The sequence below is a fragment of the Emys orbicularis genome, chromosome 14 (assembly GCF_028017835.1).
Source record: "Emys orbicularis isolate rEmyOrb1 chromosome 14, rEmyOrb1.hap1, whole genome shotgun sequence".
Lineage (NCBI taxonomy): Eukaryota > Metazoa > Chordata > Testudines > Emydidae > Emys > Emys orbicularis.
The window spans coordinates 2,720,291-2,732,076 of NC_088696.1; the positions used below are offsets into that span (position 1 = coordinate 2,720,291).

At 49.9% G+C, this 11,786-nt stretch overlaps 1 protein-coding gene across 1 annotated transcript; it reads left to right on the top strand.

Moving 5' to 3' along the window:
- The first annotated feature begins 219 nt into the window (after positions 1 to 219).
- Positions 220 to 11,585, top strand: NQO1 (NAD(P)H quinone dehydrogenase 1). The gene is made up of 6 exons (XM_065416571.1): positions 220 to 286; positions 3,041 to 3,205; positions 3,285 to 3,415; positions 5,875 to 5,988; positions 6,834 to 6,935; positions 10,877 to 11,585. Exons 1-6 carry the CDS (start codon positions 280 to 282, stop codon positions 11,183 to 11,185), a joined length of 828 nt encoding a protein of 275 aa, XP_065272643.1. The 5' UTR covers positions 220 to 279; the 3' UTR covers positions 11,186 to 11,585.
- The last annotated feature ends 201 nt before the right edge of the window (positions 11,586 to 11,786 follow it).

Consider the following 11,786-nt stretch of genomic DNA (forward strand, 5'->3'; position numbering starts at 1 on the left):
GGGGAGGGAGATGGGGGGACTCGGCCGGGGGGGGGGAAAGCCCGGGGGGGGGAAGCGAGAGATGGGGGGGGAAGCCCCGGGGGGGAGGGGAGGTGGGGGCCCGGCAGGAGGTGATGTTCGCCCGCCAAGGCCCCTCCTGCCCCGGGCGCCCCGCCCCGACTCCCGCATTGGCCGCCCGCGGGCTGGGTGGGGGGGGGGGGGGGGCGGCCCGGTATAAGCGCTGCCGAGGGGCCGCCCCACCTGTTCGTGATGCGGCCCTGAGTCCGGATCGTCGCTGCCATGGCAGGTGAGCGGGGAGCCGCGTCCGGTCCGGTGCCCTTCCCCGGCCCCTTCCCCCGGCCGCTGCACTGGGACCGGCGGGTCGGTCCGGGCCGCTCCCCGTGTAAACGGCTGCCCCGGCGCCGGCTCTTCGGAGCCGCGTGTCTGCCGAGCCCGGGGCGCCCGGGTCAGGTCCCGTCCTGTCCCCGCTCCCCGCCCGGCTCCGGCCCGCGGAGCGCTGGCCCGGGACACCGCGACCCCCGGGCGGTGGGACCGGGAGCGGCCGGGCTGGGCGGGCACCTAGCGCGGCGCTGCCCCAACCCGACCCGGGGATGGGGGGGAGGGAGCTGGCCCCCAGCCGGGTACAGCGGGGAGCCCCCCCCCAGAACTGCGGGGTTCGCGTCTCAGCCTTTCGCCGCGGGGCTGGGGGCAGGTCTGCTCGGGATGGCAAAGGCGCCTTGTTAGGGTCGTTTTTCTTTCTTTTTTTTTTTTTTTTTTGTTTTTAAAGGGAGGTGGTGACTGTGAAATAAAGGAGATACAGTTACTGCTTATGGGAGAGACAGGTGCGATGTTCATCCAAGCTGGGCAATTAGCATAATACAATCAGGGCCGGCTCCAGGCACCAGGCAACCAAGCTGGTGCTTGGGGCGGCACCTGGAGGGGGGCGGCGCGGCGCTCGGGCCGCCGGGGAGAGCGGGCCAGAGCCGGGCTCGCCGCCCTCCCCCCGGCGCTCTGGCCGCCCTCCCCCCGCGCCCTCCCCCCCTGCCCCTGCCGGCGCTCGCCGCCCCCCCCCCCCCGCGGCAAAAAAGCCAGAGCCGGCCCTGAATACAATACTACCGAACTCTTATTTACTCCTTCTCATAACACAAGGACTAGGGGTCACCCAATGAAATTAATAGGCGGCAGGTTTAAAACAAACAAAAGGAAGCATTTCTTCACACAATGCACAGTCAACCTGGGGAACTCCTTGCCAGAGGATGTGGTGAAAGCCAAGACTATAACAGGGTTAAAAAAAAACTAGATAAATTCATGGAGGATATGTCCATCAATGGCTATTAGCCAGGATGGGCAGGAATGGTGTCCCCGACCTCTGTGTGCCAGAAGCTGGGAATGTGCAACAGGGGATGGATCACTTGATAATTCCCTGTTCTGTTCACTCCCTCTGGGGCACCTGGCACTGGCCACTGTTGGCAGACAGGACACTGGGCTAGATGGACCTTTGGGCTGACCCAGTCTGGCCGTTCTTATGTTCTCCATGGGCCTGGCTGTGACAGTATCCTGAGCCCTGGGTGCAGAGCCATAGTGAAACAGCTGTGGTTTCTCTCCGCCCATTACAGACATCTATAGTCTATATTAATAAATCGATCCCAAGGCCAGTATCTCACTAATCCAGGACCCTCCCTCCATGCTCTGGAATCCATGTCAAACCAATCTGAGCGGAGCAGGGCTGAAGGAGCTGTGGATGGGGTCTAGAGACCAGAGGCTGGGCTAGGTGGACAGAAGAATGAGTTTTGGTGGAGGCCAAGTTCAAAACTATAACGTAGAAGCAGTTGAGCAATTCCCTACAGTTGGGCAGCACCTTCGCACTTGTCTCCCAAATACACAGAAGTCAACCCTGCTGCCAAGGGCAAGTTATAGCCCCTGACTCGGGCTGAGTAAATCTTCCCAATTCTTTGTGTGTAACATCCAAGATCTCCTTTCCTATCCATCCACACAGCTAAAACTCTTGTCCGGGCTCTCAGCTGGATTACTGACCTATCCCTCTTTGTATCCCTGCACTGGTTTCTCTTTATCAGGTTACTTGTCACCTCTCAGTCAGTATTGAAATCAGCCCGTGGTGCCAGCCTCCAATGCCCAGTTACATTTTCAAACCGGCACCTACAGGCTCTCTCACAGGCTGACCTTTCTTGCGTGAGGTGCTTCCCATGAACATCCACACAACTCAGTATCCTCCTCCAAAACTCACCTTTTCTATGGTGCATATGGAAAACTGGGCTGCTGGTGCGCCGGGGCCATCGCCTGTTGTGCCAACCAACGTTATCTCATTGATTCCCATACGCCCCTGCCTGTCTGTCTCTTGGCTTGTACTTGGCACAAGCTCTTTGGCACAAGGACCATCGTTTTTTGCTCTGGTAGTGCAGTACTTAGCACGTTGGGCTCCTAGAGGCCACAGTAATGCAAATAAATTTCATATTTACAGGCTGTAAAAGGAGGTTTAGGCCAAGGGTCTGGTATCGCATTCCTGCCCTCTGAGGACCATTGTCCATGACAGCTTGACCCCTGGCTGACCAGGAGAAGTGGTGAAGTTGGGCTGATGTATGAAGTTTTGCTAGACAAGGTTTTATGGGATATACCTTGTCCTCCCTTTGCCCCCAAAACCCTCCTGCCTCGATTCAGATTTGTTGCTGCGTCTGGAGTACTGCACTGTACTAGGAGAATGTCTCTGGGTGGGTGCATGGAGGGAGGCATGTACGTAGCCCCCACCCCTGCCAATTGCTGAACGGACACTTTGCACCAGCTAGGATCTGTGCACGGTTCTTTAGGAACAATAGGGGCAGTCCCACATGCTAATCACACAACACTTTGCAATGCTTTGAGTCTCACCTGTGGGTTTATTACCTGAAAGCGCACAGAATAGTCACCCCTCCGTTCTAAAGAGTCAGTTCTTGGTCATCCCAAAGGCAAGTCATAGAAAAGCTGCTCAGTTTTATAATTGGTCTCTTGGGTGTCCCTTTCTCCCACAAAGGAGGAAGGGGCTCTAGCTTGCCGATGTGCTTTGCAGGAAGAAAGGCCCTGATTGTGTTGGCACATGAGGAGAAGACCTCCTTCAATCATGCCATGAAAGATGCTGCTGTGGACGCGCTGCAGAAGGGAGGCTGGAGTGTCACCGTTTCTGACCTATACAAGATGAAGTTTAACCCTGTGCCATCACGGGATGACATCACTGGTACTGAACACCTCTGCTCCCCTTAAAGTTCAGCATTTCCCATCTGTTCTCTAGCACTGACCTTGGTCTCCTATCTCAGGTAAGCCAAAAGACCCCAACAACTTCAAGTATGGCCCGGAGACAGCCTCAGCATGGGCAGAAGGTCGACTGAGCAGCGACATCGTAGCAGAACAGAAGAAGCTCGAAGCTGCAGACCTTCTGATATTCCAGGTACCATCTCGCCCTGCCAGAGGAAAGGGGAAAGTCCTGGGTTGGAAGAGAAGCATTAATCGTTACCGGACACTATTCTGGAAAAGGGGAGAGGTGATCGCGTCCCTGTAAAGGGAAGGCTCCATCCCTCCTGCCCCGGAGGGTGAAGCTGGCCAGCACGTATATGTGTATCCGCCTGTGGTGTGGGTAATAGAACTGAACGCTGGCTTGTGTGGCTCCCCAGGGCAAGGCTTCAGTGGAGATGGACAGGCTCAGCCTGCTGGAGAAGTGACTAGATATGGGGTGGGCTTGGCGGTTTGAGGCCCAAAGCCATTTCTCTACATCAAGGTGGACTTCATTGTAATGCAGGGCTGTATCCCTGGGTTCCTGTGCCAGAACCCCCCTGCTCAGCCCCTTGCACAGTGCTAGTTTGGGAAGCTGGGGTCAGGTCCAACCTGTGTGCACAGGGGGTGAGGGAGGCTCAGGGTTGCTGGCCTGTTGAAGCACAGATAGGAACTGAAGAGAAACAGTCAAACTAAAGATTCCCATTCAATTACATCACATGGAGGCAGATAAATACATATTGACCAATTTTATAAGTGCTTGTATACAAATATAAGAACTCTAAATACCAAGATGAGTGAGCTAGAGTGCCTGGTATTAAATGAGGATATGGATATAATAGGCATCACAGAAACTTGGTGGAACAATGCTAAGCAATGGGACCTGGTAATACCAGGGTACAAAATATATAGGAATATCAAAGTAGGTCACACTAGTGGCACTGTAAGTGAAAGAAAGCATAGAGTCAGATACACTAAAAATCTTTAATGAATCAACCAGTCCCATAGAATCGGGACAGAAATTCCATGCTGGAATAAGACTATAGCATTAGGAATATACTACTGACCACCTGACCAGGATGGTGACAGTGACTGTGAAATACTCAGGGAGATTAGAGAGGCTACAAAACAGAAGACCCAATAATAATGGAGGATTTAAACTGTCCCCATATTGACTGGGAACATGTCACCTCAGGACAGGATGCAGAGAGGAAAATATCTAGGCACCATTATTGACTGTTTCTTGGAGCAACCAGTCCTGGAACCTCACAAAGGGAGAAGCAATTCTTGATTTAGTCCTAAGTGGAACACAGGATCTGGTCCAAGAGGTGAATATAGCTGAACTGCTCAGTAATAGTGACCATCATGTAATTAAATTTAACATCCTGGTAGAAGGGAAAATACCAAAGAAACCCACCACAGTAGCATTTAACTTCAAAAAGGGAAACTATACAAAAAGGAGGATGCTAGTTTTCACAGTGGAGAGAGGTAAATGGCATGGTCTCCTCCCACCCCCCCCAGGGATCTGTACTGAAACCACTGCTCTTCAGCGTATTTAGAAATGGTCCAGAAAAAGGGGTAAATAGTGAGGATGCAAAGTTTACAGACAATAGAAAATTACTCTAGATAGATCAGTCCAAAGCAAACCACGAAGAGTTACAAAGGATCTCACTAAACTGGGTGACTGGACAACAAAATGGCAGATGAAATTCAATGTCGATAAATGCAAAGTTAATGCACATTGGAAAACATAATCCCAACTACACATACACATTGATGGGGTCTAAATTGGCTGTTACCACTCAAGACCGAGATCTTGGAGTCACTGGGGGTAGTTCTCTGAAAATGTCTGCTCAGTGCGCAGCGGCAGTCAGAGAACTAATAGAACGTTCGGAGCCGTTGGGAAAGGAATAGATGAGACAAAAGTTATCATCATGCCAGTATATAAATCCCGAGTACGCCCACACCTGAATGCTGCGTGCAGTTCTGATTGCCCCATCCGGAAAAAAATAGAACCGAGAAGGACAACAAATATGGTTAGGGGTATGGAACAGCTTCCATATGAGGAGATTAAAAAGCCTGGGGCTGTTCAGCTTGGAAAAGAGATGACTAAAGGGGGATATGACAGAGGTCTATTAAAATCCTGACTGGTGTGGAGAAAAAGTGTTAGTTACTCCTTCACATAACACAAGAACAAGGCAGCAGGTTTAAAAAAACAAAAGGACTTCACATAACACACAGCCAATCTGTGGAATTCTGTCAGGGGATGTGGTGAAGGCCAAGACTATAACAGGGTTTAAAAAAAGAATTTGATCAGTTCAGTGAGGATAGAGCCATCAGTGGCTATTAGCAAGATAGTCAGGGATACAACCCCATGCTCTGGGTGTCCCTAAGCCTGTGACTGCCTGAAGCTGGGACTGGAAGACAGCGGATGAATCACTCGATAACTGCCCTGTTCCGCTCATTCTCTCTGAGGCATGTCACCAGCCACTGTCGGAAGACAGGACACTACGCTAGATGGGCCAATGGTCTGATCCAGTCTGGCCGTTCTGATGCTGTAGTCGTGTTGCAATGTGCTATCTTGGGAAATGGAGAGCTGCAATCCGATTTTCTCTCTCTCTTTGTGCCTTACTACAGTTCCCCCTCTACTGGTTCAGCGTGCCTGCCATCCTGAAGGGCTGGTTTGAACGTGTTTTCACACAAGGATTTGCCTACTCCCTTAGCAAGATGTATGGCAGTGGGCCCTTTCAGGTAGGCGGGTATGGATTGGTACTTACACCATGTTCTAACATCGAGGAGTCTGTCCCTTGGTTGAACCCCAGCTCACTTCCAGTGTGGAGCAGACAGGTCCCAGATGACCTGGCAGAACGTATGTGCTCTGAACTGATGCTCTCTCTTCCAACAGAGACAGATGCAGATGTCAGTAGGTGCTTCTAATTCAGCAAGATCTAGGAGGGAGCCTGTCAGGGACGAATTACAGGGCATCTGTGGGGGTTGGTTCTGTAATGAAGCAGAATCTAACTGCAGCTGAGATAAAATCCAGAATTCCCCGTGTGGGGGACACTTTTCTGCCCCTATTGACTGGTGAGCCAGCTGCTCTACCCCTCCCCTCCCTCCCGGTTCTAGGCTCAGCAGAGCCTGAATTGCTGTGATGCTGCTGGCATGCTGGCCAAATTCTACCTTGGGGAGAGTCGCAAGGGGCAGTGCTTTGAAAATATGCAATGGAATATCGTTAATAAATGTAACCCTCACACTACGGGGCTCGTGCCCATCCTCCGCCCTTTCAGGTCGCTGAGTATCCAAACTAGAGCTCCCTGGAATTCCTGACACCCAGCCTGGCTCTTGGTCCTCTAGACCAGCATGTGTCTGCACTCAGAGCCTGTCCCCCGCAGGGACATTGCCGCTGCTCCTCCCAGCCCGGCTTCTCAGCCGCAATCAAAGTGCAGGCGAGCAGCGTTTGATAGACAGCGGTGGCCACTTGGCATTTCCCGTTCACACAGTGCAGCCGCCCCCACTCACACTGGCTTAGCTCTGCTCCTGGATCCTGCTGCCTTACAACTGCTGCTCCGGGTGTGATTGCAGTTTTTCTTCCACAGAAAAAGAAGGCTGTGCTCTCCTTCACCACGGGCGGGACTGGCCCCATGTACACCCCCACGGGCACCAACGGAGACGTCAACATCCTCCTCTGGCCACTGCAGGTATCGGATTTACAACTAGGGAAGAAACTTGAGTCAAAGTAGAACATTCGTGGCACTTTCTAAGGAGGTCGTGTTTTCCACAAAGGGGAACATGGGATGAAGTTAAAGTCCAGGCTTTATTGGGAGATGTGCGGGGGAGGGAGTAGAAGTTGTGTTGCTTGGGGACTCTACAACTAGACTAAAAGCACTACGTACTGTACTGCAGGGAACAGTCCTGCTCTGACCCTGGGAATGTACTTGATGGAACTTTCCCTCTTCTAAGTTCTGTGGCCCTTTTCATACAGAGGTCTTGGAGCATGCAGTGGAGTTCATGGGAACAGGAGAGAGTTGGGTGTCTTGGCTTGAAATCGGCCTCTGACATTCAGTAAAGACTCCAGTTGGGAGATCCTTGCCCTCTCTCTGGAAAAGGGCAAAGGATCCTAACAGGTTGTAAAGGAGAGTGGAAAACAGGACTCTGTGCACACTGGGGAGACGTTAGGTGGAATTCAGGCACTGGCTTGGTATATAGAACTCCCTCTGGCTGTCTATTGCTACGAGATGGCTTGTCACTTCTGTCTCTGACATGAATGCTCAAGTGACGTCTTACCCACTCTTAGATCACAGGTGATCCACACGTCCCAAAGCAAGGAAATTCTGCTTTGACTGAATGGTGTTGATGGATCTGAAGAGAGGGGGATGGTGGCCACAACGTGGGGGGTGGGGGAAGGAGGAAGGGGATTCTTGTGGTTCCCACCTGGAAGCTGAGGGCAAGGAGCTCACATTTCAGAGCATGCTGCTTTAACGTACCCTGTTTACAAGGTCCGCTGTCCCACGTTTGACACCGCTCCTGTGCCCCTGAGCAGGCTCTTGCTGGCCATCTCAGCAATGCCAAGTTCTACTACTAAAGTGATTAATGGGCTTTAATTTGGCTTAAACGTACTGGGTACAAGTGTCAAGTTAATGGTATACCAAGCAAACCAGGCTACCCCAAAAAATCCAAATCCTGGGCAAGTACAGGAGTCAGACGCAGAGTCAGAGGCGGCTTAGCAGCTCATAACTGCCAGGGGCAGGCAGTCACCTCAGCTAGAGCCCAATGAGGATGGGCAGACTGTGGCCACCAGAGAGGACCAGGAGGAATTCTACACAGATGGAAGTTTCCAGTTGATACTGGATCCTCAACGTGGAAATTGTGGAAGATAATTCTCACGAGCCAGCTGGTCCAGGGGAACAGAGATGTGTGGGACATGTGTGACTGGCAGCTCAGCACAACCCACAAGAAAATCAAGCTTGCCCACAGTTCTCCAACCACCCAAGGCAGATGGCAATCCTTGTTTCAATACTAGTCTAGAAGAAAATTCTGCAAGGGACAAGTGGCAGCAGGAGAGTGTGCTGCCTTCCCAGAGCCAAGACATGAGACTTCTCTCTAAGACTGGATAGGCTTTTGAAGTCAGCGGGCCAGGATCCATTGCTGATAGTTTGTACTGACAATGACGCTCTGTCGGGACATGGCATTACCTGTTTCTGAGTCACTGAAAACGCAGCAGACGATGATCTTTAATACTTATGGAGCAATGTCCTAACAGAGAAGGCACAAAAGGTGGTATCCGCTGGTGTCTAACAGACTACCCAATCACAACACTATGACTGTCTCCTTATGCACCTGTCTGTAATGTATAGGGGAAAACAATTTTTAATTATGGACGACCTTCTCCTCACTCAAAGTGTTACATCTAACATGGGGGAATTCTTTATTTGCCCTCATCTTGTGAAACTGACCTTTTTAAAGCACCAAGCTGAAAACAATTGAGTCAAATCAGCTGGGAGGTAGAATTTAATCAGGAAAAAAGTGAATAATTGGGAATTGTTTAAGAACACTATTAGATGCCTAAAAAGCCACAGTTGAGGATGGAGGCTATATTGGTTTAAAAAAACAATTTGGTTTTAGAGGGTAAGTAAAGGCAGGTGGATGTATTATATAACAAAAGAAAGAAAGGGTTAATGGATAGTAACTACTATAAATCAGAAGTTAGGCCTTATAGAAAATTGATAAGGGAAGCAAAGGGACACAAGGAAAAATCTATGGCCAGTTACAGTAAAGAACAATGAGTTTTTAAAATATATTAGGAACAAAAGAATCCTGACAATGGTATTGATCCATTACTAGATGGAAAGGGTAGAGAAATATGAATAACACAGACAAGGCAGAAAATATCTATTCTAAATTTTGTGTGTGTGTGTGGAGGGGAGGGAAACAGGAGACTCATATGGCAACACTGTTTCCATTCCACTAGCCTCTCAAGCAATGTTAAGTAGCAGCTACTAAAATTAGTCAGTTTAAAATCAGCAGGTCCAGAGATATTGCGTCGAAGAGTTTTAAAACTGCTGGCTGAGGAGCTTCCTGGCCCGTTAATGTTGGTTTTCAGTAAGTTTTGGAGCATGGGGGAAGTTCCAGAAGACTGGAGGAAAGTTAATATTATGCCAATATTTAAAAAGGGTAGATGGGATGACCTGGGTAATTATAGGCATGTCAGCCTGACATCCAAGATAATGGAGTGTAATAATGTAATTAATGCACATCAACATGGGTTTATAGAAAATAGATGCTGTCAAACTAACTTGATTTTTTTAAAATGAGATTACAAGTATGGTTGGTAAAGGTAGTAGTGTTCATGTGTATATAGGTAGACTTCTGTAAGGCATTTGACTATCACATTTTATCTTGATTAAACAACTAGAATTATATTAAACTAACATGGCACAGACAAGATGGATTAAAGGCTGGCTAACTGATAGGTCTCAAACGTAATTCTAAACGGGGAACCGTCATAATGTGTGTCTCTAGCGGGCTGCCGCAGGGACTGGTTCCTGACCTTGTTATTTATCAGTGATCTGGAAGAGAACATAAAATTATCACTGATAAAGTTTGCAGCTGACACAAATTGAGGGATTGGTGAATTATGAAGAGGACGGGTGGCTACTACAGAGCGATCTGGATCACTAGATAAACTGGGCCCAAGCAAACACTGAATTTTAGTGTGGGTAAAATAAAGGTGTACAGCTAGGTCCAAAGACTGTCAGCCTTACTTATGGGCTGGAGCCTGGGAAGAGTTTTGGGGATACTCAGCTGAACGTGAGCTTTCAGTGAAACACTGACTGGGATACATGAACAGGGGGAATCTCATGTAGGAGCAGAGAGGTCACTTTACCTCTGTATTGGGCACTGGTGCGACCACTGCTGGAATCCTGTGTCCAGTGCTGGTGCCCACAAGTCCAGAAGGATGTTGTAAATTTGAGAGAAGAGCCATGAGACTGATTACGTGATTGGAAAACCTGCGTTATGGTGATAGGCTCAAGGAGTGTAACAAAGAGACGGGTAAGGGGTGACTTGATGAGTGTGGTTGAAGTACCTCCAGGGGGAACAGATATTTAATAATGGGCAGCACAATCTAGCAGACAAAAGTAGAACAAGATCCTGTGGCTGGAAGCTTGACAAAATCAGAGGGGAAACAGTACTTAACCATGGGCCCAACCAAGGGTTTTGGTGCATTCTCTCTCACGGGCAATTTTAAAATGAAGATTGGATCTCTTTCTAGGAGCTATGTACTGGGAAGTAGCTTTGGGAAGTTCTGTGGCCTATGCTACAGCGGAGGTCAGACTGGATGATCACAATTGTCCCTTCTGGTCTTGGAATCTATAAAACTCCAGACCAAAATTCCTGCAGCGCAAGGGGATGCAAGTCACCCCTCCTGCTATACGGCTAAACCCATAGAACAAGACATGACTTGAGGAATTAGATTTTCATAGCAAACCAGAAGCCCTGAGGGTACCAGTGTGCGCTGTTACCCTGGGTTCTCGGCCTTCTCCAGTAGTTGAAATAGCCTTGAACTGAAGGCGGCATGTCCCCTTCTACCCAAATAAGAGCCTTGGCAATCTTAGAGCTTTCCTGTGTTTTCTCACTCTAGAATGGCGTGCTCCATTTCTGTGGCTTCCAAGTCTTGGAGCCCCAAATTGCCTACAGCATTAGTCACGCTCCTGAGGATGCCCGTTTGCAGATCCTGGAGGACTGGAAGAAGCGACTGGCAGCTATCTGGGAAGAGAAACCCATCAGTTTTGTTCCAGACAGCAACTTCGATTTGAGCTACGTGGGGGGCTTTGTGCTGAAACAGGAGGTGCAGGACCGCCAGAAAGCTCAGAAATATGGGCTGAGTGTGGGGCAGCACCTGGGGAAGGCCATCCCACCTGACAGCCAGGTCAAAGCCCAGAAGAAATAGCTTCCTCCGGTGGGCTCCTATCTGGTCTCTCACTGTGTGGCTCTGCCATGGTGGCAGGTCTCTTGGCTTTACCCTACTTTCAAATGCCTTTCTGCTCTTTTGTAGGGTGAGGAGAGCATTTCTTCTCTTCCCACCTCTTCCTCACGGGGGGCTGGTGCCTCTTGCTGGCTACTCCTACCTCCCACTGACTCAGGGAGGAGTCAGAGCCATACCTCCTCCAGTCAGGTACCAATAATTAACCTACTGGGTTCCAACAGCATCTGAGTGGGATGAGTTGGGAATCTTGCCTCCCTATTATTACGTGGTGCTTGCTGTTCACCACCCTGGTGGCCTTGGTATCATACAGTCTAAGCTCTGTTCATGTACAACACAAGGATTCTAAATAAAGACATTTCCTATTGTAACTGCTAATTTTATATACCTGTGCACTTGTGTTCAGTGGGTGACCTTCAGGCCTGCACAACCCCTGCACTGAGTTATTGCATTCTCCCCTCTCCCCCCCAGGCCTCTGCCAATCTGACCTGGGGGGGAAATTCCTTCCCAACTGATGATCAGTTAGACCTGAGCCTGGGCGTGAGACCCACCAGCCAGACACCTGGGG